The 27,451-nt window shown below is 38.1% G+C and overlaps 1 protein-coding gene across 9 annotated transcripts in view; it reads right to left on the bottom strand.

Moving 5' to 3' along the window:
* RPGR (retinitis pigmentosa GTPase regulator) overlaps positions 1-27,451 on the bottom strand; it is a 60,656-nt gene that overhangs the window by 12,287 nt on the left and 20,918 nt on the right. For 2 of the 9 annotated variants that reach the window (XM_030807203.1, XM_030807205.1), the window contains exons 8-13: positions 25,315-25,470; positions 21,943-22,067; positions 19,659-19,841; positions 17,955-18,123; positions 12,035-12,126; positions 11,589-11,654 (exon numbers count right to left, since the gene is read on the bottom strand). In XM_030807203.1, coding sequence (XP_030663063.1) covers positions 11,589-11,654; positions 12,035-12,126; positions 17,955-18,123; positions 19,659-19,841; positions 21,943-22,067; positions 25,315-25,470 — 791 coding nt within the window. Of the gene's footprint in view, positions 1-4,747; positions 8,379-11,588; positions 11,655-12,034; positions 12,127-17,954; positions 18,124-19,658; positions 19,842-21,942; positions 22,068-25,314; positions 25,471-27,451 lie in introns of those variants that run through there. The other 7 variants (XM_003270992.4, XM_030807200.1, XM_012498712.2 and 4 more) reach the window with 7 other exon arrangements.

Below are 27,451 nucleotides of genomic sequence, written 5' to 3'. Positions count from 1 at the left end.
GATCAGTTTGTGATGGGTGTATTCACTTTGTGAAAAATATATTGAGCGATACATGTATGAGATAGGCACTTTGGTCTGTGGGTATTATAGTTTTCTAAAAGTAATAAAACAAACCAGAACTGTAAAGTATAAAATTTTGTGCTATAATTCAGAATTTCTGACATGCTTCAATGTCATATAGGGTAGAAAATGTTTCCCAGATAGGTTAATATAGCATAAAACTTTGTATTTAAGTTATATCAGGTAGAAAAATCAAAATTTCAAGTTTTTTTTTTTTTTTAGGACAGGAAAAGTTAACATGTAAGTTCATGTTTTAACTACACTGAAAATCATGGAAGCAGCAGTATGGGGTGGGAAGGGCATTAAATACAAAGCCCTAAGCGCTGCTTTCCAAGCCTTAATCTAATCACTCATGGCCTGAGCAGGGCACCCAGTGAATGTATTTTATAGTCTACCTGTAAAATGGAAAAATAACATTAGGAATACCTACCTCAGAGGGTTTGTGTAAAGATTAAAAAGATTATTTACAGAGAAAAATAACATATGAGCAAATACTATATATTTGTATGTAAGTATAAATAATTTTGTAGAGGCCCCTCCATAACAAGACAGAATTCTTAGTGTGCATTGAGGACTGTCAAAAAACAGTAAGTTTGGACTTTTTTTTCCCATAATGTCCCAGATCTTATCACTGGAAAATAGTTCATTTAAAACATCCACTTATTTTTGTGTCCTCTATACATCCTTTTATTGTGAGCAGGAGCCTAGCATCAAGGCCAGTGAGGGAAGGAGCCATAGGAACTGGGGAGAGGGGGGCCAGCCTCAGCTGAGCTTCAGGTCAGTGTTGCCACAGAGTGTGATGCTCCCAGACCCAGGCTTTCCAAAAGCCCAAGAAACATTATTATTATTTGAGACAGGGCCTCACTCTGTCACTCAAGCTGGAGTGCAGTGGCACGATCACAGCTCACTACAGCCTTGACCTTCAGGGCTCAAGCGATCTTCCCACTTCAGCTTCCTGAGTAGGTGGGACTATAGGGTGCACACCACCATGCCTAACTTATCTTTTAATTTTTTGTAGAGAGAGGTTTTTATCATCTTGCCCAGGCTGGTCTTGAACTCCCCGGCCTCAAGCAATCTTCTGGCCTCAGCCTCCCAAAGTTCTGGGATTACAGGTGTGAGCCACCACACCTGGCTGAGAAACATTTTTAAATGTAAAATCTCCTGACATTTCAATGTTGGCAAACAATATGATTAAAAAAAAAAAAACTGCACCAAACAAAGTAAGTCTGCAGGCCAGATTGCACCCATGGGCTGCCAGTTGTGGTCTCCAAATTCTTGGTTGATAATACTACTTCATAATCTCTTAAACTCTTCCTTCTTTCTAGGCACCACTCCCTTATGTCATTCCTAATCCTGTATTCTCACCACTGAATACATTCCAGTTTGACTCTGATAGGCAGGCCTACACAAATAAATGTTCAGAGTATAAAATATCTTGCTGGTGAGCATTTTTATTCTCATTTTCAGATTTATTCTTTATTATTTCTCCTCTTTTTCCTTAGAAGATTTTCTTGTCCATAAACAAATGCATGATCCACAACTATACCTTATGTGCTAATTATTTTTATTTATTCTGATAACAAGGTTAGGACACAGAGGGAAATGTTCAGTGACAGAAAACACACCTAAATTTTAGGCCAACCACATGAGTGTGATCAGCGTTTCAACACACTTTAAATATTTAGGGGCATCTATTGACTAATGTATGGTGTGTAAGAGTTTCACTCCACCTTATACTTAAGCATGATCATTATTGCAATCTACTTTATTCCCACAGATCTATTTCTATATGCCAATTTATATTTTGCTATTATGTTACATTTAAACAAAAGTCAGGTTCACAGGACTAAACTCATGCACATCAGTCAGTGACCTGGAGATTCATGAGTGTAGCTTTGCACCTACCTTGGTGTGATCATAGAGTATAATTAGAGTGATACAAGTTACCATTTGCTGAGTGCCTATAACATGTTTCATGTGTTAGGTAGTTTAATCATCAAAAGTCCCTTCCTTTATCAAATGAGGGAAATAAGACTCAGAAAGGTCAAATAACAACCACCACCACCACCACCACCACCACTTTTCTAGGTGTCCACACAGCTAATCAGTGGAAGGCTGGGATTTTAACTCAGTTCTACTGGACTTTGGAGCCCATGTTTGTTTCCAAACCTGCCCATTTAATTTGAGGATAATAATGGCTGTTCTCACAGACGTTTTTTTTCTCCGCCTCACTAATGTTTAAAGCGTTGCAGATTTTTCTTTTGGTTCATAAGCTCACATCAGTAACACTCTATTCTTATGTATATATTAATTATGAACAAAACTTATCTTTTCCCCAGAGTACCAAAGTCTCTGGAGTACACATCTCCCTTCCTAAATTGAGAAATATGCTTAAAAAATTAAATATTTTAAAAATTAAATATCTATACCTGATATTTAATTTTCACAGTTCTGATTCTATTCCTCTGTAGAGCAGATTTCCTGGAGCTCATTCTTTCCCGGCAATGTGGGTTCTGCCCCTGGCCCTCTACTAGGCTGCCTCCTAGAGGCTCTCTCTGCAGCTACTACCACTCCTTCCTCTCTGAAACCCCTTCTTTGGCCTGGGTGGTATCTCTCTTTCCTAGTTAAGTGTGTTCCCACACGTCCTTCTCAGACTTCACTTTCTCAACCTCTCCCTTACCTACTGACATTTCTCTGAATTCTGTCTTCAACTGTCCTCCATTCACACTAGGAACACTTCCTTTCAGTCAAATCCAGTTTTAACTACATCTATGAGCTGGCAATACTCAGCAATCTCCGTGAGCTCCAGATCCATACATGTATCTGCCTCCTGAACATCCCCTACAGATTATCTAAAATCAACAGTAAAAAACTGTCTCCCAAACCTACTTCTGCTCCCTTATTCTCGATCTTGCTGAATAGCACTCTTTCTACTCAGTTCTCCAGCTCAGAAACAAGAAAAGCTTGGCCTTTCCTTCTTCCATGGTCACATTTTATTTTTGCTATGCAAGTTTCTCTATAGTGAAATAATAGAAGACACTTCAGTTTCACTCACCTTGACTGCTGCTGTTCAGCAGTGGCAGCAGCAGCAGTTTTTGTGGTAGGTAATCCTTTGCAGCTTAGCTTAAAGTCTTTTTCAACCAGAGTCCTCATTAGGAAATGTAACTCAGTGGATTCTATATATACTACTCACACTTCCCTCAATAATGATCAGTAATAAACTACTATAAAAGCCTGAACAACCAGCAAATGGGAACAATAAAGAAGGAACCAGTTATTTTAATCTATGTAACCAAGTGTTAATTCATGAGGGACAAAGTGGTCTCATTCTTAAGCTTCCTTTTTTTTCTCCTAAGATATATAAAATTTACAAACATGTGAATCACTTCTGTCGATGAAAGCCTGGCTAGACCTGGGTCTTTTGTACCCCAACCCACCCCTAACCCACAATACACTCCTCTCCATAAACTTTTTGAGGGTACTAGACCTGCCACATGTGATTAAATAAATGTTTGCCCAACAGTGGGCACAGAAAGTTAGTGTGTGCTTAGTAGTTTAGGATGTTTACTTTAGTATAACTACTAGTTAGTTTGAATGTGGGGTCACTTTGGTGACGAGACTTAAGATTTTTTATTGAGGAAAAAGGAATTGCAGAAAATCTGGATGTAACAGAGCTCTAGCTGGTAATGAACAACTGCTGTTCCTATAGAATCCCTTAGGTCACTCATTCTCATTCTATAATTTTCCAGATGAAGAAATTGAGGACTGCAAAGCTAAGAGACTAGCCCAAGTTCGGACAGTTCAAAAGTACAAAACCAGAAGAAGGGCTTTGGTCTCAAAGTGACTAGGGAGGCCAGTGTTTTCCACTAGAAAACAATGCTTGCATGAACTACCACTTCTAAAGAGCACAAAATGTTTTTGGCCAAGGAAATGTGAAGAAATGCTATTTAAACGTGGACATATAGACCAGGTTTAATACTGAGATGGGTGTATTTTAGAACGTTGTTTCAGTATTACTGGCTGATTATCTCTTCAGTAGAAGATGAATGCCCATAGCTATTACATTAATAACTTGAGTTTAAGAGTTTCTCATTTCCCTGGAGGTTTTTTTCTTTATGAACTCTGTGTCATCCATCTTAATCATTTTAAGTCTACTTTTTAAATAATCATGTTCGGCACATATATTTTTATCATAGTATTAATTCTTTTCTACTATCCCTTAATGAATGTGGTCGAATTTGATAAAGCACTGCAATGCCAAATCAGTACATTTGGTTAGTTAGGGGAAGCTGCCAGAGATCCTTGCAGCTAAGGCAAAATTTATAATTGCTCCTAGGAAATCCTTTACTTCATACGATTCTAGACTTTTTCCTCATATTCTTTCTCACTCAGAGAATCAAATGTGCAAAGAATTCAACTACACAAAATTCACAGGAAGTTTCTCATCAAAATCCTCCTTAATAAAACTAAGTATAAGAAATCTCTCATGTCCAGGATATAAAAGGGACTATGAAAGGAAATCAGTTGAAAAAGGAGCCACAAATAAACTATCAGATAAATTAGCTGCATTACGTACATGGAAAATTTTAAGGGAGAATTGAAATTACTCTAGTGGAAATCTAGCCTCTGTACAATTCAATATCTAATACTAGACAGTTTATCTTTTCACAAAGAATTTCTGACTATATACATTTAATTTTTTATTTTACTTGAAACATTCTGACAAGCAACAGACAAACTGAAATTACAGAACAGTCAATGAATACATTGAGGGCATATAACACATACCGGAAATGAAGGCTCTGATAAAGTACAGTTAAAGCTTGGAAATGATAGGAGTTTAGAAATAAAAAATTACAGAAGACAAGAGACGTTAAAGCTGTCATAACTTTTCAAGAGTAAAGAAAACAACTGTATAGAAAACTAAATTAATTTTAAAGTGTAATTTTTCTCCCTAAAATGTTTCTTACACGAATAACAATAATGATAGAGTGAATCTGTGAGAATGACAAGAATTTAAGAGTTAGAAGGGACTGCAGTTATCACATCATCTCATCCACTCCATTTTAGAGATGAAGAAACTGAGGCCCAACGAGTAGCTTTGCCTGGACAAAAAATACTTCAAGTTTTACATATTTCCAGATTATACATTTAAATTAATCACCATTTCATTAGATATACTACTATCTGCCCAGATAGTAACTAAAAGAGATCACGTTTTCGGGATCTAAGCTCTGAACACAGCTGTCACTTTGTAGATTTTTGCAAAAAGAACACATAAAAGGTAAAAGACAATACTTTCTTTAAAATGTGAATGCCTCAGTTGAGTTTTAGAATACCACCCATTATTAGAAAATTATTCTATACAGTAGGTAAACTGTAATCACTAACTTAAAAAAAGTGCTAACATATTTATAAGAAATTAGAAGTTTTTATAGCCCTTAAGCATCTGTGCCATTTAAAAATGGAATGATTTGTATACACAAACAAAACACTCTTGTAGTATATTCCTATTTCCTAAAGCTGCCTTTAATGAATATATAATGTTAATAATCTGATATGACCTTTTAATATTTTCTAGTTATGGTTTTATAATTTGGGGGGGAAATACACGAAAATTTTAGTTTGAGAGAGGCCAAAATTTACCAGTGCCTCTTGTTGTCTTTGGCTCCTTAACACAGCTCCATCAGTTGCTTTTTTTTTTACTACACATAAAATAATTGACATAAAATCAATTTAGTAACACGTAATGAGTGCCTGTTATATGCAAGGCATTTAAATTGTCTGACTGGCCATAATCAGGTCACATTTAAGGTTTGTTACTTCAATTCCAAATAATGTGGTAATACATTATTCCAGAACTTTTTGGAACCTGGTGGCCCGTTTTCTAAAAGTTGTTTCGCCTGTACTGGCATTTTGGACCTCTGCTCTTTCCTATTTCCCTGTGTGTTAGTAATTGACTTTTTTTGATAGGTTTTACGTTTGCCATATTTCACAGATCCTTTTATTTTGCTCACTTTTTTGTACTCTTCTCCATCCTGCCTTTCCTGCCTTTCATTCTCTTCTTCGCCTGTCTCCTGGTACTTCCCCTCTTCTTCCTCCTCCTCTTCTCTGTTCCTCCTGTTTTCTTCTCCTTCCCCCTCCTTTTCCCTTTCTTCTCCTTCCTCCTCTCCTTCCTCTTCCTCTCCTTCCCCCTCTCCTTCCTCCCCTTCCACCTCCCCTTCCTCCTCCCCTTCCACCTCCCCTTCTTCCTCTTCTTCCTCCCCTTCTCCCTCCCTTTCTTCCTCTCCCTCTCCTTCTTCCTCCCCTTCTTCTTCCCCTTCCTCCTCTTCCCCCTCTCCTTCCTCCTCTTCCCCCTCTTCTCCTTCCTCCTCTTCCCCCTCTTCTCCTTCCTCCTCTTCCTCCTCCCCTTCTCCTTCCTCCTCTTCTCCCTCCTCTTCCCCTTTCCCTTCTCCTTCCTCCTCTTCCCCCTCCCCTTCTCCTTCCTCCTCTTCCCCCTCCCCTCCTCCATCCTCCCCTTCTTCCTCCCCTTCACCTTCTCCTTCCTCCTCTTCCTCTTCCCCTTCTCCTTCTTCTCCTTCCTCCTCCCCTTCCCCTTCTCCTTCCTCCTCTTCTCCCTCCCCTTCTCCTTCCTCCTCTTCTCCCTCCCCTTCTACTTCCTCCTCTTCCCCCTCCCCTTCTCCTTCCTCCCCTTCCTCCTCCCCTTTCCCTTCTCCTTCCTCCTCTTCCCCCTCCCCTTCTTTTTCCTCTTCCCCCTCCCCTTCCTCCTCTTCCCCCTCCCCTTCCTCCTCTTCCTCTTCCCCCTCTCCTTTCCCCTCCTCTACTTTCCCTCCCTCCTCTTTTTCCTCCCCTTCCCCCTCTGTTTCCTCCTCTTCCCCGTCTCCTTGGTCTCCTGCCTCCTCTCCTTTCTCCTCCTTCCCCGCTCTTTCCTCCTTTTCCCTCTCTCCTTCCTCCTTTTCACGTTCTCCCTCCACTTCTTCCTCTTCTCCTTCCTCTTTCCCTTCTCCCTCCTTCTCCTCCTCTTTCTCTTCTTCTTCTTCTCTGTCTCCCTCCTCTTCTTCTTCTCCATGCTCCTCCTCCCCTCCCTCCTCCCCTTCTCCCTCCTCCATCTCTTGGTTTCTTTCCTTCTGATGGCCTTGCTCCCTCTCCTTTTGCTCCTGCTCTTCCCCATCCCTCTTCTCCCATTCTTCCTTCTCTCCCTCTCCTGGCCTCTCCATTTCTCCTCTACCCTTGTCTTTCTCCCCCTTCTCCTCCCTCTCCTCACCTTGCCAGTGTTCTGCTCCTGAACTACCCTCCTCACAGGTTCCATCCCCTCTACCTTCAGGCCCATCCTCTGCTTCTCCCACTGACTTTGCCTTGCCTTCACTCACCTCTGCTTTGTCTGTAAGGTCATCTGATAGGATCTCTGTTTCCTCCTTTCTTCCTCCATGCACCTTCACATTTTCCTCATTTGCTTCTACCTCTTGCTCCTCTATTCCATTTCCTTCTGAATCCTCTGCTCCTTCCTTCTCCTGTGGGATCTCTGACAAGGGATCACATTTAAAATCATACTTTGCCATGGATTTGGATATTATGGGTTTAGTCTCTTTTTCATTTCCTTGTTCAATCAATTTCCTGCCGTACCATATGTTTTGGTCAGTTTCCACTTCATCATCCTCTTTCTCTCCACTACTAAATTCTATTGCCTCAGGCTGCTGGATTCCATCAGCTATACCCTGCTGACTCTCACTTGCACCTTCCATGTAGCTGTCTGGCTTTTCTACTGATTCTCTTTCACTGTCAAAGACCACATCTTGCTTGCAACTTTCCCTTTTCTTAACAAAATCTTTATTTTCTTCACTCTCAGTATTCATACCTCTATCTGGTAAGTTGCCAAAGAAAGGACTCATATTTTTTGTACTCTTTTCCCTTTTTCTTAAATCCTTCATACCTGCTATTTCTGCCAGTTTAGTTTCCTTCTCACTGTCTATTTCTTCTGCTTCTGATTCCTTCTGACTGTGTCCTCCATCACTTTCCTTTTCTATTTCCTTAGCATCAAGTTGATCAACACCATTATTATTTTCATGTCTAAATACCTCTTTTTGTAAACCCTCTCCATCAGTGTCAGCCTGAGGTCCCACCTGGCCTGAGTCATTACCTACTTCCTCATCTGAAAATGCTTCGATAGTCGTAGCTGGCTGCGTCATGAAAATCCCTTGTGACACATGTTGTTTACATGCTTTCCCTTCTTTCATTTCTGACATTTCTTCATATTCATCACTATCATCGTTTTCAGTAAGAGCTGTATCCTGCGTCAGTTCCCCAATTGTTTGTTGTTTCTGTAAATTTTTTGAAGTAATTATCATATGTCATACTATTAGTTGACAAGGACAACTTATCTACTTTAAATACTGCCAAGATTTTACATTTTATAAGTTTAGGACAATCAAAATAGCAAGTTTTACCAGATATTTTGCTGAAGTTTTGTTTTCTTTAAGGATCATTTGTGCCACTCTCTAGTCTGTGATACATCTAATTTTGATTTAGTAACATGTATCTGTGTTTAATTTTTGATTCTTACTACCTGCCTTAATTTTGCCATTAATCACAATACCATCAGTATTTATTCTCTGCCTCTTTTCTCAATCCGAATCAATCCTTACATAAAACTTTGAGATTAATTTTGCAAGATGCTATTTAAAAATGTACACTTCTTGGCCTGGCACAGTGGCTCACACCTGTAATCCCAGTACTTTAAGAGGCCAAGGCGGGTGGATCACCTGAGGTCAGGAGTTCAAGACTAGCCTGGCCAACATGGTGAAAACCCGTCTCTACTAAAAGTACAAAAATTAGCCAGGAGTGGTGGCACATGCCTGTAATCCCAGCTACTCAGGAGGCTGAGGCAGGAGAATTGCTTGAACCCGGGAGGCAGAGGTTGCAGTGAGCCAAGATTGTGCCACTGCACTCCAGCCTGGGCAACAAGAGTGAAATTCCATCTCAAAGAAAAAAATGTACACTTTTCTTGTACATAGTACAGCTTAGTATATTTTTCCCACTTTCCTGATCATCTTTAATTTTCAATTTTTTTTTTCTTGAGACGGAGTTTTATTCTGTCACCTAGGCTGGAGCTCAGTGGCATGATCTCAGCTCACTGCAGCCTCTGCCTCCTGGGTTCTAGCGATTCTCCCACCTCGGCCTCCTGAGTAGCTGGGACTATGGGTGCATGCCACCACATCCAGCTAACTTTTGTATTTTTAGCAGAGATGAGGTTTCACCATGATGGCCAGGCTGGTCTCGAACTCCTGACTTCAAGCGATCTGCCCATCCTGGCCGCCCAAAGTGCTGGGATTACAAGCATGAGCCACCACGCCTGGCCTAATTTTCAAATTTTCATTTGTCTTTTGAGTCCACAAAATTCACAAAATAAATAGAAATGTAAAATTTGAAAAAAATGAATAGTCCACTCCTAGAACTGAAGAAACTGCACATGAAATGTTTTTTATCTATAAACTAAATAATAATGAATATATTTTTCTTTTCTAAACAAAATCTTCATGAGTTTTCAAATTTTTGACCTTCTTCCTTGCATTGATTATATTATTTAATTATAATAATTTCTATAAATGAAAGAACACTAAGAGGAAAGAATATTAAGTGTAAAATGTAAGATTTGTATAAAAACTATGAAATCAAACACTGACATTTGAATAATATATTAACAATATAAAATTAATTTCCTGCTGGACAAAATAAGGCAAAACCAAATTGTTGATCTAAATTCTACAAACAAGCTAATGGATGCAAATATCTAATGAATTTGGGTCTCTGGATAGTAAAACCTCACTAATTCAAATTTTATAAATTGTGATGAGTTAGGCCTAGGAAGAGGTTCCTATTGTGCCAAAGAAATTATTAAAACATGACAAGTTAAAAATTAACAAGTTAATACACAGAAATAGTATAATAAATCTTTTCTCATTTACTAAAGTAGGCCTGGTAGGGCCTAAACTTAAAAAGACTATAGAAAGTATAAAATATATGTCAGCTTAAAAGGAATTGCTTTCCGTTTCTGGTTGTTCTTGGTCTTGCTCTTTAAAAAGTCATGATTCTTTTAAGAGCCCTAAGAGAGGAAGGCCCAGTTGCCAGAACTGATTTCTAAAGGCACATGCCTTTCTTTCCCTAGCACAATAAAGCAGCCCAGAAGAGGGAGAGCCTGGAGTCTAAGGGAAGAGGAAGGAAAGACACAAGAAAGGTGTCTGCTTGGAAGTACAGTCAGTCAAAAATCAGTCAATATTCACTGAGCTTCTACAACTGTGTTCGAACAGCTCTCCCATATTCAAAGGAATGCTGTTATTCCCATGCCTTTCAGTATTATAGATAGAACGAATGAGGACTAGCTCTAAATTTTAACAATTTAGCATGATTCTCTTGCACTTCAGTGACTTCAATTTTAAGAGTTTTAAACTTGAAAACATGTCAAAGACACTATAAATAGAAATTAAATTTTTTTATAGACTTCTTCCCTCAATTTACATTTCTCCAATTTACTTTCCTAATCCTCTAATCCTCATTCATTCATTGCACTAGTCCTCAAAGCTAGGAAAAGCAAAGGATTTCAGGGCAGGCCTTTATCTCTCTATGGTTGTGAAAACCACAGCCTATTCCCTTCTTTTGCAATTTGTTATTCATTAAAAGTCTCTCTTTCCTACCCATGAACAGTCTCTAATTTGCAAATGTTTAATCTTATTTTTATGCTATCAATTTCTTGATAAATTAAAGCTCAACCAAATATTGGAAAAGGTTATCGAAGATTTTCACTAAAATCACAAAATTTTAAAACTAAAAAAGATATTAATATCATTCAGTAAAGTCAGCATAGTAATTAATTCAAAGTCATACTCAACCAAAGTCAGAGAGCCACTCTATCAATAAATGGTAGTCTTTTCCTATACGTAAGAACTGCAATCGGCCAGGCGTGGTGGCTCACGCTTGTAATCCCAGCACTTTGGGAGGCCGAGGCGGGTGGATCACGAGGTCAAGAGATCGAGACCACGGTGAAACCCCGTCTCTACTAAAAAATACCAAAAATTAGCCGGGCGTGGTGGCGGGCGCCTGTAGTCCCAGCTACTCGGAGAGGCTGAGGCAGGAGAATGGTGTGAACCCGGGAGGCGGAGCTTGCAGCGAGCCGAGATCGCACCACTGCACTCCAGCCTGGGCGACAGAGCGAGACTCTGTCTCAAAAAAAAAAAAAAAGAACTGCAATCATAACCTATGGCTTGACAGAAGGAAAAGTAGGGCTATTATAACTTAAGTTAGTGATCCCAAAGAGCACATTTCAGCAATAAAATGCTTCCAGTCTTGTTTCTTTACAGAAAATACATACCATCAGAACAAGGCAAAATGGAGGTTATCTACATTGTATCCCTCTGTCTTTTAAATTCTAAAGTAAGTAAATGCTTACGTTTCTTGTGTTCTTTCCAAAAACCATCCAAAAAATTAACTTAAACTGCTCTCACCAACAATAATGAAAATAAATCTCCATATTATACCTTTTGTTTCTGAACTGGTGATAATTTTAATGACTTTTCATTGGAATTCAGGCTCATGATGTGTGTCTGAAATAAATAAAAAATATATATTATAAAAAGAATACAGTATATATACTATATATTTGTATATAGTACAAATATATAGTATATTTTCAATTATATATACATTTTTATACATATATATATATATATATATATAAAATGAAGGGAAAACAGTTCAGATAGTAATAGAATCCGCTCTCAATTGCCATACTAATAATGTGAGGATCAAAACAAATTTTATTGTATGTGAATTATATCTAAATATAGTTGGTTAAAAAATAAACAAAGTAAGAAACAAGAAAGAGGCTTTCATGTATAAGAGTATAGGAAGTATACACACATTCACATACACAATGAACTAAAATTCAAACTCATATTTAGATAAATAGATAGGAAATCATTACCATGTTTAAGATATCAGTAGTTTCTCCAAGGCTTTCTACGGTTGAAGAATTATCTATCTCTGCTTCTTTGGTCATTTCATCTAGCAAATAATCTGAATGATTAAATGGGAAAAAGGAATCCAGATTTCAACAGAAAAGTGAAAGGCAACTGGACAGAAAACAGAAATTATTCTATAATATAAAGTGTAGGTACAATTTTACTAAAAGTCCTTTAACCTCATGTCAGGGAAATTGAAAAGAATTCATTCACAGTGACACAGGTTTTAAAATCTTTGTGAAAGTTTAAAAACGTTGACACCAATTAGATTACAATTGTTTCATTCATATGAACAGGCAAACACTATTCCTTTGGGATAAATAACTACCCAGGTATCAAGCACTGTAATAGCTAGTCCTAAGAAGGGCCCCAATGACCTACATCCTCCTGGTGTTCATACTCTTGTGTAGTTCCCTTGCCCATTATACCAGGTTGGTCCATATGTGCACAGCCAGTAAAATAAAGCAGATGTAGTTGTGATTGCATCACAGCTTCTGTTTTGGTTATACACGTATGCGCGCTTGTGCTTGCTCTCGCTCTCTTGCTCTCTCTCTCTCTCTCTCCCCTTCCACCCCTGGCTACACTCATGCACTCCTTCTCTTTCTCTCTAATCACTTGCGCTGTAGGAGTCCATGTTGTGAGCATCTCAAGGAAGTGAGGCCTCCTGCCAATGGCCATGTGAATGAGCTTGGAAGTGGATCTTCCAGCTTCAGTCAAGCCTTCAGATAACTGCAGCCCCATCTGACAGTGTGACTGCAACCCCATCTGACAGTGTGACTGCAACCCTATGAAAGAACCTGGGCCAGAACCACCCAGCTAAGCTGCTGCTGGACTCCTGACTCTCAGAAACTGTGCGAAATAATAAATGCTTTTTGTTTTAACCTACTAAGTTTTAGGGTCATTTTTTAAATGTAGCAACAGATAACTAGTATAAGCACCTAGAAAACTGCAAGGTTATTACATCATAAAGCAGATAATTAAAAGTCATAGGCTCTACTTGACTTTACATTTTTCTCAATTTCTCACTATGCCCTCATTGATCACTGATACATTTGGAAGTAGCTCCTTAATGAAGTCTTCACTAAAAAATGACAGTCCACACTGATCCCTCCCCTTTAAATCCACTGAATTGAATGAGCAAATAACCATTTGGCATTTATTCCATGTGTGGTAATATGCAGAATAGCAACGTAAGTAATTGCTAATTCTTTTTTATTTTTTATCGTCTATATTTAAGGTATAAAACAGATGTTTTGATATACATATACTAATAAGTTCATTAAGTATTAGCAATTACAATTTTGTTGTTTGTTGTTAAAAAATTGTAATTGCTATTTCTTAATGAAGTTACAGTCTATGAGAAATTACATCTGTATGTTGGGAATCAGGAAACGTTTCACTACAGAGGTACATAGAAAGATGAGTAGAATTCTGAGAGGCAGAGATGGAGGTGTAAGGGGAAGACAATGAAGCCCATTCCTAATGAGGCAGCAGAACAGTAGTCTGAGCAAATGAGTAGAGGAAAGAAGCTTGTCTTGAGGGCTTACCAAGTGCCAGAAACATATGCTTTTATATATGTTATATTGACCCTATGACAACAAGGAAGGTTAAGTATTATATCCTCATTTTGTAAATGAAGAAATTAAGTTTCAGTGACTGTTGGTATCCAGTGTCAATCTTAGGTCTGTCTGACTCCACAGCTCTTGTTCTTTCCACTAAGTTAGACTGAAGAGATCAGTCTGATCAAAATTAAGAGTCAGCAAACTTTTTCTCTAAACGGCCATATAGTAAACATCTTAGGCTTCCTGGGCCATATGGTCTGTGTCCTAACTAACCTATGACATCGTAGCAGAAAGAAGCCACAGACCATACATAAAGGAATGGGTGTGGCTGGGTTCCAATAAAACTTCATTTATAAAAACAGGTAGCCAGCTAGATTTGGCCCACGAGCCATTATTTGTAGACTACCATAATACATTACTACCATAATACTACGTATTACCAAATGAAGATTGAAGGATACTACCTATTACCAAATGAAGATTGTAAGGAAAAGACTATTGAGAGATAAAGCTAGAATTTGGAATTATATGGGAAAATTAACACTTATTTTCATAAATATTAGGAATTCACTGAAGACACTGGAGCACATGGAAACTGAATTGCACCTGAGGAAGATCAGTGTGGAAAGTGCTATGCAGGATAGACTGGAGAGGGCAGAGAATATAGGTTTGGAAAATACATAGCAGATTATTTAAGCAGATGGCCTTGCCTCAGATTTGACTGAGAAAACAGAAGTGATCATATCTAATCCACTTGATCGTCTCACCAACAAACATAAACAACTACCTATATTTGTACCCAAGTTCTCATTTGCCTGTTAAAATGTAGGATGTGTTTTTCCTGTTACCAAAGACCACTCTCTATGCCGGCCCCTCCTGTTTTGCAAGAGCTTTGCAACTTTGGTTATACTTTCTCTCCTCTGTGCTCTCTCTCTCTCCAGGACTACTGGCTCATTCATTACCATACAAATGTGCTCCAATATTTTCTATTGAGCCCACATCCCCCTCTAGCTGCCAGACCATTTCTCTGCTCCACTTTATCAGCAAATACACAAAGGAATTTCTGCTCATCTTATCTCCCTTCAATCCCTCATTCCCCGTTCATAACTCAACTCTTAACATTCTGGCTTCTTCCCTGATCTTCCCCTAGAACTGCTCTTGTCGAGGTCACCAGTAAACTCCATTATACCAAATCCATTGGATACTTCTTTGAGCTATTTTCCCTCGATCTTTGAGTGGTACTTTGCATTCACGACACTACGCTGTCCTAATTTCCCACCTCCTGCCTTACTGGCTGAAAAAGCTGAGGAAAGCTTCTTTGCTGGCTCTTCCTTCTCTACCCGTCAAATGTTAGATGTTCTTAGGGATACATTCTGGGCCCTCTTCTCTTCTGACTCTACTCTCCAGCAGGTGATTTCACCAACATCCATAGATTTTATTATTATTTTAAATAGAGAGAGGGGGTCTTGCTGTGTTGCCCAGGCTGGTCTCAACCTCCTAGCTTCAAGCAATCCTCCTACCTCAGCCTCTCAAAATACTGGGATTACAGGCGTAAGTTACCATGCCCATTTCTTTTAAATACCATCCCTATGTTGATGGCTTCCAAATTTATATTTCTAGTCCAGGGCTCTCTTCTAAACTTTAGGCTTGTGTTTCAACAATCAGCTTGATATTTCTACTTGGATGCCTCACAGATCTCAAATTTCTTCCTCAAACGTGTTCTTAGTTCGAGGCTTAGTTCTTAAATTTCGTCCTCAAACGTGTCAAGTTTCCTCTTGCTTAGGAATCATCCTTGATTCCTCACTTTAATTCACACCTATGTGTGCTGCATTAATAAGTTTAGCAAGTCCAGTTGGTTTTTATGTCTATAATGTATTTCACATCTTCCCTCTTCTCTTTTCTTTTTCTTTTCTCCATCTCCACTGCAAACACCTTGGTCCATACACTATCATCTCTTGCAAAGGGCTCACAAATATTCTTCCTATTTCTAGTCTGGCCTCTGTATAATCTATATGGAGGTAGAAGTGATCATAATCATCTTAAAGTGGAAATAGGATTGGAATATATCAGTCTACTGCTTAAAATCTTTTAATGACTTTCTATTGCACTTAAGGTAAACATTCATATCAAGTAGGTCTCTCATGGCCTATAAAACCACAAATAATTTTTCACCGCTCTTTCTCCAATACTGCTTTATCTTACGCTTTCCCTCACTTTCTAGCCCCACTGGTTGTCTTTTTCTTCTTAACTGCCTCCAAACCTTTGCCTATATTATTTTCTTTGCCTGAAATACATCTAGTCTCCCTGTGTAGCCATCTCTTTCTTATCCTTTAGCTTAAATGACACCTCCTTAGTAAGACATATCCTGATCCACTTTCCTCCATTATAAAGACTGAAGTCTGTGAATGATTTAGAAAGTTAAAGTATATGTTAGATACAACTTTCAAAATATGTTTTCTTAAGAGAGTGTTAGCAGTCACAAAAAGACAAGAGATGGCATTTCCTTTTGATCTAGCTACAAAATCATGCATATTTTCACATTCAAATCCCCGAGACTGAGAAACAATTTTCCCTAAACCATAAATGTCTTTTTTCCTTGTACACACTACATACTGCTTGTCAGAATCTACTACTTTTTCCATGTCCAGGGCTGAAGAGTACCATTAGACACTGATTCTTATTTCAAAAGAAAACATACAAAAGTTGTGGGTCAGGTGCAAGAAATCAGCTCATTATCAAGGTCCTAGTTATATATAATATCCCATTCCCATGGCCCACAATTCTTACCTGAGTTCCCAATCCTTTATTACCTCAACCCTTTGCCTAGCTTCCTGATCTCAAAGATACACAAATTATCTGTTCCTAGTCCCTGATTCTTAGTCCCTGATGACAGGTTTATCTTCTTAATTTCAAATCTACTGCTTACTTTCTGATCTCCTGGTCCTGGTTTCTTGTCCTACCTCTATCAAATAGAGAAATATGTTGGCTATTACAACTAAAACTGCTATGAACCTTCAAAAAAAGAAATATGTTTTGAAACTTACAGTAATTTTCAGAAAAGGAATGTCTCCTTCAAAAATTATTTGCCATTGGCTGGGCGCGGTGGCTCACGCCTGTGATCCCAGCACTTTGGGAGGCCGAGGTGGGTGGATCACAAAGTCAGGAGATCGAGACCATCCTGGCTAACATGGTGAAACCCCATCTCTACTAAAAAAATACAAAAAATTAGCCGGGCGTGGTGGCGGGCACCTGTAGTCCCAGCTACTCGGGAGACCGAGGCAGGAGAATGGCTTGAACCCAGGAGGCAGAGCTTGCAGTGAGCCGAGATTGTGCCACTGCATTTCAGCCTGGGCGAAAAAGCGAGACTCCGTCTCAAAAAAAAAAAAAAATTATTTGCCATTTACTTTAAAAAATATATGTGTCGTTGGAACAACAATTTTAAAACAGGAGAATCCCTACATTTAATTAAGAGAGAATATTCCCTCTCTAGATGTCCTGCAGTAACATACAGACACTCCTAAGATACACAAATTATCTCTAAAGAAAATTACTTAGAATAGGTATAGAATAGTGAAAGAGTGAAATCTGTAATAGGTACTGATGTAAAGGTATTAATATTAATCATAACAACATTTACTGAGGTGTTTCTAGAGGTGCTGGCCTCAATGCTAATTATTTTATATGCCTGATCTCACTGAATCCTCACAATCACTCTCCGAAGTCAGTATTATTAAATAAATTTCAAAGACAAGGAAACTGAGGCTTAGAGAGGTCAAGCAACTTTCCCAAAGTCAGTCACACAGCTAGTAAATGTCAAAACTGGCTTTTGACCCCAGTTTAACTCCATATTCCATGCTCTTAACTGCTATGTTATACTGCCTAAATATAGAATTTCACATAGATCCAGAAGACCTGTATTCAAATTCTGACCACTTCATTTATAAGCTAAGTGACCTTGGGCAAGTCACTTGATCTCTTCAAGCCTTGCTTTTCTCATCTCTAAAATGAGGACTATAACTCCCTCCTAAGTTCATCGAGTGGTTTCAGGGTTTAAAGGGGATAAAGTTAAGGAAGGTACTATGACTGTTATCCACTGCTCTATAAAGATATGCTGCTGTGGTTACATGGCAGTCTTAGGAGCACTGATGGTGCTTTCTATTTGTAAGGATATTCCTGGATTTGAGTTCAAATGAGGGACGTTAGGCTCTAACCAGGGAGAGAACAATTTAAATAACTGGAGAAAACATCTTAAGATAAACATAAAAACAACAGGAATAAAAGGCACATTTATCCTGAGAGCAGACAGAGTAGCAAATGTTACCTGGTTCCTCTGGCTGCATGAGGTCCTGTTCAGATAAGACACTCTCTTGGAGGTTACTCTCAGAACATCGTGGAAAGACTGAATTCGGGGGAAAACAAGCAGAAAGGCCAAGAGTCCCTTCTATTAGAGGTAGTGTTCTCTTCATTGAAAAACAATCTGGAGAACTCTCCTTTAAAATAAGCAGGTTAAACAAATTATTTCATGATGTTATATACTTAATATTGATATAAACTTTCCTAAAAGTTGCTAAAATATTTAAGAGAAAGAGTTCAAAGTATGCCAACACTCCACAACATTTACTTCTTAATAATCCGCAAAGGCTCAAAAACATTTTGCTCTGTTGTCTCTGTATCTTAGTTGCTCTAAATTTCAGTTTGGAAGCTTTTTTTTTCACATGATGGAGAAAAGTGTGTGTGCATTTTCTCTACACTCCCTAAGAAATAAAAATTACTTAGGAGATGTAAATTAACAACAACTACAAAACACTGATGGGGTATTTCTCAACTTTTCCATATATGCTTTTTCATAATAAAACACCAGATTTAACCTTTTTACTTCAAAAGAAATATGTTGGCTATTACAAATAAAACTGCTATGAACCTTAAAAAAAAACATGTTTTGAAACTTATAGTAATTTTCAAAAAAGGAATGTCACCTCCAAAAATTATTTGCCATTTACTTTAAAAAACATATATGTCATTGGGGCCGGGCTTGGTGGCTCACGCCTGTAATCCCAGCACATTGGGAGGCCGAGGCTGGTGGATCACTTGAGGTCAGGAGTTCGAGACCAGCCTGGCCAGCATGGTGAAACCCCGTCTCTCCTAAAAATACAAAAAAATTAGCCGGGCATGGTGGCGCATGCCTGTAGTCCCAGCTACTTGGGAGGCTGAGGCAGGAGAATTGCTTGAATCTAGGAGGTGGAGGTTGCAGTGAGCCAAGACTGAACCACTGCACCCCAGCCTGGGCGACAGAGTGAGACTCTGTCTCAAAAAAACAAACAAACAAACAAACAAAAAAATCAAAAAAACCCACAAATATATGTCATTGGAACAATAATTTTAAAATACAGAAAGAAAATCTCTAAATTTAATTAGGAGAGAATATTTCCTCTCTCTAACTGAAGTCCTTATTCCTTTGTTTTCCCATTTCATTGTTCGTAGTGTATAACCTCCCACTGCTTATGAAGCTTAACTAAAAGACAAAAGAATGTAGCATTATATGAGATAATTAAGTTCTACAGATTTCTGAACAACATAACATTGTGCCTATAGTCAACAATACTGTATTGCACACTTAAAAATCTGTTAAGTGGGTATATTTGTTGTATTTTTACTACCATAATAAAAAAAAAAAAAGCATATAACAAAGTGAAAGTCAGTCCACATGCAGTTGAAAAAACAATTCAGCATTCAGTGTGAGGTGATAAAATAGGACTATAAAAGGATGCTTTTATAGCACCATTGTCTATATGCAAAAGTTTTCTATAATTTAAATTTTCTAATTTGTGTCTTTTAAAAAAACATTAAGCTTTTCTGAATTTTTCTGAATTAACTCTAAAAGTTTGTTAGCACTCAACTCTAATAACTTTATTTAGCAAATTTATCTGAGAAGACCTTTTGATTTAAAAGGAAAACAGATTTTTTTCATCTAGTTTTCTTTGCAGTGCTAGATAATACTATTATACAGAATAGGCCACAATTGTACCCTCTCTCTTCGCCGCATACGTGCTGATAGAGTTCTCTGCAGTACATTTCCTGAGGTTAAACTGCTATACGGCAGAAAAGTCGCCACAGATAAGCAAGTATTTATTTCATCGAATTCAATTTCTTTTGCCACACCACGACGAGGAGCAGCAAAAACTACCATGTGACATCCACCACAAGCAACCTGCAGCATAAATCCACAGAAAAACTAATCAACATTGGCTTCAAACACAAATGAGTTTTTAACAGTTGTCAGCTATAAGACATTTATTTAGTGGTAGGCTTCCTAGACAAACTGACTTGGTGAATCTCTCTGTCTATACGTATGTGTGTGCACAATGAGATGTGTATACAATATGTATACAATATGTACACAATTACCATACATATTTTTTAAACATTGTGATTGAAAATTAGAACAAGTTTAATCCACCATTTTACTTTCAATTTAAAACAATATAGAGAAAAAAATACTTGGCAAATTACATTTCTCCTTACAGTTAGAAAATGTTGTATTTTAATCTGGGAAGAACATTAAAAATGTGAAAAATTACTCAGAGAAGTTCTACTAGAAGATTTTTTTTTAAAGTATAAATCAGTCTCTTGGGCTAATTATGTCTCTAAGCCTTCTTTATATGAACATTTTCTAAGTTTAATGCTTAAAAGTCCTTAGAGGAAAATAAATGCAAGTATGCATGATTACTTGGGTGATGACGGAACAATAAAAAATGAAATCAGCATTCAAAGAATTTTGAGAAATAAATCATTTTCAAGAAAATGCTAAAAAAAAAAAAAACACCTATAGTGCAGTATTTCCCGTACATAGGTTCTAGATACTTTATGTTCTATTTTTCCTTCATACTTTAAAATTTAAAATTTATATATATTTTTGTATATCCCTTTTAAAAATTATAAGGCTGTAATGAATAAGTCCTCAGTGAATGAGATCCTGGTTATTTCGTTCATCACTGTATACAATACTTCGTATTTCTTTTTTTTTTTTTTTTTTGAGATGGAGTTTTACTCTTGTTGCCCAGGCTGGAGTGCAATGGCACAATCTCAGCTCACTGCAACCTCCGCCTCCCGGATCCAAGCAATTATTTTGCCTCAGGATCCCGAGAAACTGGGATTACAGGCACCTGCCACCACGCCCAGCTAATTTTTGTATTTTTAGTAGAGATGGGGTTTCACCATGTTAGCCAGGCTGGTCTTGAACTCCTGACCTCAGTTAATCTGCACGCCTCGGCCTCCCAAAGTGCCAGGATTACAGGCGTGAGCCACCACGGCCGACCAGTACTTTGTATTTCTTATACTTAGCACACTACCTTACCCATAGTAGGCTTTCATTAAATGACTGTCAAATCAATAAATCAAAGTGTTCCATATTATGAGACACTGAGTGTTTGGAGGACAAATTTCAGTATTATCATCAAGTAAATAGAATTTTCAAAAGTCTAAACTTAACTGGCAAAAATATTAAGAAACAATAGAGGTATGATGTGTGATGGTGATGTGACACTGAAATAATACATCCTTAACCTAAGAAAATTTAGCCAAAAAACCATGTCTTCAAAACTCTTTATTTTTTATTTTTTTTGAGACAGAGTCTCACTGTCACCTGGGCTGGAGTGCAGTGACACGACCTCAGCTCACTGCAACCTCCACCTTCTGGGTTCAAGCAATTCTCGTGCCTCAGCCTCCCGAGTAGTTGGGATTACAGGCGTGTGCCACCATACCTGGCTAATTTTTGTATTTTCATTAGCGACAGGGTTTCACCATGTTGGCCAGTCTGTTCTTAAACTCCCGATCTCAGGTGATCCGCCCACCTTGGCCTCCCAAAGTGCTGGGATTACAGGAGTGAGCCACCGTGCCCTGCCAAAACTCTTTATCATCAGACTTTCTGTTGTGCAGGATTTGAGAGTCTAACATTTAATTCAGCAAATATTTATTAAAGACTACTGTGAGCAAGGTACTCTGCTGGGGGCTACACAAGATACAAAGCTTGTGGGCACGGCACAGTTCCAGCTTTCAACAGATATATGAGAATGAAGCAGAAGAGACAAGATTTCAGCAAAAAGGAAGATGCTAAAGGAGGAAAATTAGGAGCAACATGTTTTCTGAGTGGCATAATGTCTGACATTTGGCTTTTAGGAAACAAGTATATTTATTAGATATATATAAGATACTCTTCCATACAAACATAAAATTACTTATTTTCTATGAAATACTGAAAGACTCAAATATAGTAATATGAAAATATAAACAGGGAAATGTGATGCCCTTACCAATTTAACTATAAACCTCGAAAAATTAGAGCACAAAGTAGGAATGAAGTGATTGGTAAAATTCTCCAGTCCAAGTCCTAATTTTCCGTGGCGACCATCTCCAAAAGTATACATAAGGCCGATATCTAAAATGCAAAAATAATGAAGAGAATTATAAAAGTGTTACTTGTATGGATCTATTTGTAAACAGATAAACATGTTAACTCATACTGCAATTATAATTATCCCCCTCAAATTCTGCATTGAATTTACTCTATTGATCTTTCCACACTCTCTATGGTCTCTGTGGTCCTGCATGTAACATCAGGCAATAAATATTCTGAGAATAAATCAATTAACCTTGGTGGTTTGTGAAGTTGATGACCCGTCACACAAGGCAGTGTGTGGAGCAGCAGCAATACAGCATGAGAATTTGAGATACACATCATGTATTTCAAGGGAAGGAGAAGGAGATGTTTGTATTCTGACCCCTACATCCCAACACAGTCTATTTTCCTTTTCCCTGAGGTCATTGATAGATCAGAGTTTCTCAACCTTGGCATTACTGACATTTGGGGCCAGATAATTCATGGTCGTGTGGGTCTGTCCTGTGCACTGTAGGATGTTCAGCAGCATCCTTGGCCTCTACCCACTAAATGCCAGTAGGACAACTCCTTTCTGCAGTCATGATCATTAAAAAATGTCTCCAAACGTTGTCATGTGACTTGGGGAGTGGGGGATGCACAAAATCTCTACTACTGGCTTAGCTTAACTAATCTGGCTCCTGGGCTGTGGAATACTGTTGAAGTAAATGCCATAAGCCAAAAATGCTAACTAATTCCTATACCAAAACCTGGGTCCCCTCTGAAACTGGGCCCACAATGATGATGAGTAATCTTGTCACTTCTCGCCAGTTAGCCCTTTTGCTTACTGCCATGGCAGCTATTACGAACCTTCACACTCCTTTCTTCAAGCCGCTCCATCTCAACTGGGGTAAGTGCCAGGGAAGCAGAAGTAAGGGGTGTTAATATGGTTCAAAGGAGGGGAATTTTCCTCTAGTCTGGGGATTAGGAAAGGCTTTCAAAGGGAAACCTAAAGGATGAGTAGGGCTTAGCTGCATGAAGAAGGGAGCAAAGAATCTTCCAGGCACAGTCAGCAGTACATAGAAAGCCTCTGAATCAAGAGCAAACGTGGCTCGGGCAAGAAGCTGAAAAGTAACTAATACGCCTGAAGCACTAAGGGGAGAGTGGTAGGAGATGAGTCTGAAGGGGTGAAAAGGGACTACACAGAGTGTCCTATTAGTTCAGATGAAGGATTTTTGAAGTTTTATCTTAAAGACATTAAGAAGGAAAATGAATGGTTTTAAGCTGGGAAACAATTGGGTCACCTTTGGGGACTTCTGGTTTAAGATGACAAAGTGACTGCATACTAAGCAAATCCAAGAGAATTGACTGAAAAATCATTACAAAGAATAATATAATTCAGTAAGGTGGCAAGTATAAAAATCAATTTACAAAAATAAGTAGATTCCCTGTAAATATGTAAGTAAGTGATATTCAGCGTTTGGACTCTTTAGACTATTTTTTTTTTTTTTGAGATGGAGTCTCGCTCTGTCACCCAAGCTGGAATGCAGTGGTGCGATCTCGGCTCACTGCAACCTCTGCCTCCTGGGTTCAAGTGATTCTCCTGCCTCAGCCTCCTCAATAGCTGGGATTACAGGCACGCGCTGCCACGCTGGCTGTTTTTGAATATAGTAGAGATGGGGTTTCACCATGTTGACCAAGCTGTAGATTCTTACAATTCTTACTATTATTTATGTCCTTCTTTTATATATACTCCTTATCACCTTTATCCCTTCTTCCTCCTTCTTTTCAACCTGATTTCTTTACCCAAATGTTTTTTAAGGTTTACCTTTCAAATTTGATTGTCTTTGGCCTGAAAATATAAACCCCGATCCAAGCTGCCTGATGGCACTTTCAACCTCAGAGGGCTTTTAAAAATATGAGCCACTGGCTATAATGGGGAACTGGCAAGAGCTTGCAGATGACCCACTACATACTTCTCATTAGTCCTGGAGGAAAAAAAAAAAATTCCACTCCACTTGCCCTCTAGGGATGATTGATGAACAAAAAGGCAAACAAAGTTAATGTTCAATTATTTGTGCTATAACTCTTTTTATCAGGAGTAAAGGTACTATGAAAATTTAACTAAATAATCGAATTATATGTTAGATGACAGATTAAAAACAGTATGTATTTACTATCAGTGGAAGGTTAGAGTTGATGAAAAATGACAGTAAGGACAGATAAAGTGACATTAGGACCCTATAGTTAAGGGATACACAACAACTCTTAGTGGATGATGAATGAATACTTTTCATATTCTATATAATGCTATTTCATGATACGTTCTCAAGAACACTGATACTTGAGCATGGGCAGGTCATCCTCTCTGAAAGCTTCTTTGGGGAAGAAGAAACAGTGTATCTTGCATTTGCTGATTCCTAGTTTCCCTAGCCAGATACCATTAGATGAGCAGTAGTTTTTTCAGGAGCTTTTTCATAGCAGTAGCTTTTTCAGAAAGAAGGAAAAAAAGTAGAAATACTAGTACATGGATTATGCCAATATACTAGATGATTTCTGACTTTCCGATGCTTCACTTCATATTTAGACAGAAATAGTGAAATTATACACCCTTTTGTCACAAAGCATTGAAAACTGTGGACTGTATCAATTACCTACATATATGTGACTGAATCATTTAGGGGAGAATCTTTACTGAATCCTACATTATTAGCAGCACATAGTTTTGAGGCTGAGAAGTGGGCTCAAAGGAACATTTCCCTGCATGAAGGAGATACCACAGAGCGGAAGAAGGTATCCACTTAGTGGTCTCTGAGGGGCCCTTCTCTCTAACACGTGGAAAGAGAAGGAAAGGAGTCATTCCTGAAAACGCCTCCAGGTGGCAAAAACAAAAAAACTGACTCGGCCTGAATGCAGCTCTGTCAGACTGAATAGGAAGAATGTTTTAAAATAAGTTTTTGCTTGTGGGATTTTTCCTTTTGGCCTGAGCAGAGTTAAGAGCCTTCAAAATGACATAATTTCAAAAAGATTCCTGTTTTCTGACAAAGAATAATACTATGGTCTAACTTCTGACATCATCGGCCTATTGTGAGGTTCTAAATCTTTGGATCATTTACATTTATTCTAAATTGAATTAAAATAATAAAAAGGAGTTCACAACTTTATACTTTGGAATAGTAAACATGGAATTCCATTTTTCTCAGCCATTAATTCCTTTACTTAAGTTAGATACATTTCATTTCAGATATAATTTATTTTGTAATAAAATATACCCAGCTCTATAAATATATAACAGAAATTCTAATCATACCTGTTATCAAAGCTGTGTGACTTTCTCCACAAGAAATATAACTTATTGTTTGATCCCTAATATTCTCAATGACTTTCGGATCTGAAGTTTCAAAAAGAAAAGTGCCAAGACCCAGCTGACCAAATTGTCCCAGCCCAAAGGTATACACAGCATTCTCTGAAAGGAAAGGGGCAAATAGAAGACAAGGATTATGGAAGCAGACACTGTTACCATCGTATCTGGAAAAATTGTCACATTCAACCTTTTATAGTGAAGGTTAAGTGCCTCTGGGGGAAAAAAACATTTAAGAATACTTAATATTGAAGTATAAATCTTTCAATGATGAAGGAAGAGAAAAATGAAGAGGTACATAAATATAAAAATTGTGACATGTGTATGATTTTATCTTTTATACATAACCACAGTTAGGTAAGTCACAGGTATGATACAAGGCACATAAGTCAGGGAACTACCTGAAACGTCCCCATAATTACAACGGCTCAAGAAGTACCAAATGTCGGCCGGTCGCAATGGCTCACGCCTGTAATCCCAGCACTTTGGGAGGCCAAGGCAGGTGGATTGCTTGAGGCCAGGTTCGAGACTGGCCTAGCCAACATGGTGAAACCCCATCTCTACTAAAATTACAAAAATTAGTTGGGCATGATGGCATGCATCTGTAATTCCAGCTACACAGGGAGGCTGAGGCACAAGAATCACTTGAACCCAGGAGGCAGAGGTTGCCGTGGGCCAAGATTGCACCACTGCACTCCGGCCTGGGTGACAGAGCAACATTCCATCTCAAAAAATAAAAAAGAAAGTACCAACTGTCATTAAGCTAACTCACTACGTCAAATAAAAAAGTGAATAGTGTCTCCTACAGAAAAAACTTCTTCCTTTTAAAAGTAGTTTACGCATCACCTAAGGTCAGGAGTTGGAAAAGAGTCTGGCCAATGTGGTGAAACCCTGTCTCTACTAAAAATACAAAAATTAGCCAGGCATGGTGGCATACACCTGTAATCCCAGCTACTAGGGAGGCTGAGGCAGGAGAATCGCTTGATCCCAGGAGGTGGAGGTTGCAGTGAGCCAAGATCACGCCACTGCACTCCAGCCTGGGCAACAGCGCAAGACTCCACCTCAAAAATAAAATATAAAAGAAAATTAAAATAAAATAAAATAAAATAAAAATAAAAATACAATACAATACAACAAAAGTAGTTTAATAATCTATTTTATAAAACCCAATTTCAGAGAATTGTCTTGAGAATTAAAACTGATAGTGCATACGCTAGATTTATTCACAAGTAAAGCTTCTTTACTAGGAAATGCAACTATAATAGGAGGGGAAAAGCTTTTCTTTATATTGATATTTTGAAGTGATTCCAAAGGACTTCCAGTAACTCAGTAAATATTATGTCGTATGTTTTCTAGAAATGAAAAAGTACAAAAACAGGATACATGAGTGGTGATGAAAGGGTCCTTTTAGAGACGTCATGCTCCTGGCTGCTGCATTTGGAAACGCAGTGCTGATTACATTAGTCACTTCTCCTTAGTACACTGAGTTTAGTACATTGAGTTTCTCCTATTACAGGAGGAAGGGCAAGAGCTTGTTATTCAGGCCAGAACCCAAACCTTCATTATTACTAGCTGTGGCAAGCAGGTGAGTTACTTAGATTCTCTGATGTTATAATCCCTATCTAATAGAGTTGCTGACAGGATTAAAAGAGAAAACATTCAGGCAGATTTGAAAGCATAATACGACACAGTGTTGTAAAGAACATTTTTCTAAAAAGTATCTAATCAACTCATTCTATCAATGAGGGTTACAAATGAAAACATAACTGTCTATTGTCATGTGGTTTTACAATTTTTTCTAATAAAAATGTTTGCTTCATAAATAAGACATATAGATATTACTCCTTAAAGAAAATATGCTGTATCAAAGATATGAAGCCATATTGAGGCAATGGCAAAACAGATTTTTATTTTAATATTAAAAAACCATATTAATAATTACTAATAATTAATAATCACATGGCATATTTCCAGTTCTAAATGTTCAGCTTAACAGTAGAATATTGGGTAAATTAAAGCAATTATCTATCTCTAGCTGACCAACAATTACTCTACATTTCTTAGGCTGTCTGATTTTAATTAGCCT

The sequence above is a fragment of the Nomascus leucogenys genome, chromosome X, assembly GCF_006542625.1.
Source record: "Nomascus leucogenys isolate Asia chromosome X, Asia_NLE_v1, whole genome shotgun sequence".
NCBI lineage: Eukaryota > Metazoa > Chordata > Mammalia > Primates > Hylobatidae > Nomascus > Nomascus leucogenys.
The sequence above is the reverse complement of the archived record's forward strand: the minus strand, read 5'-3'. Positions and strand labels throughout refer to the sequence as shown.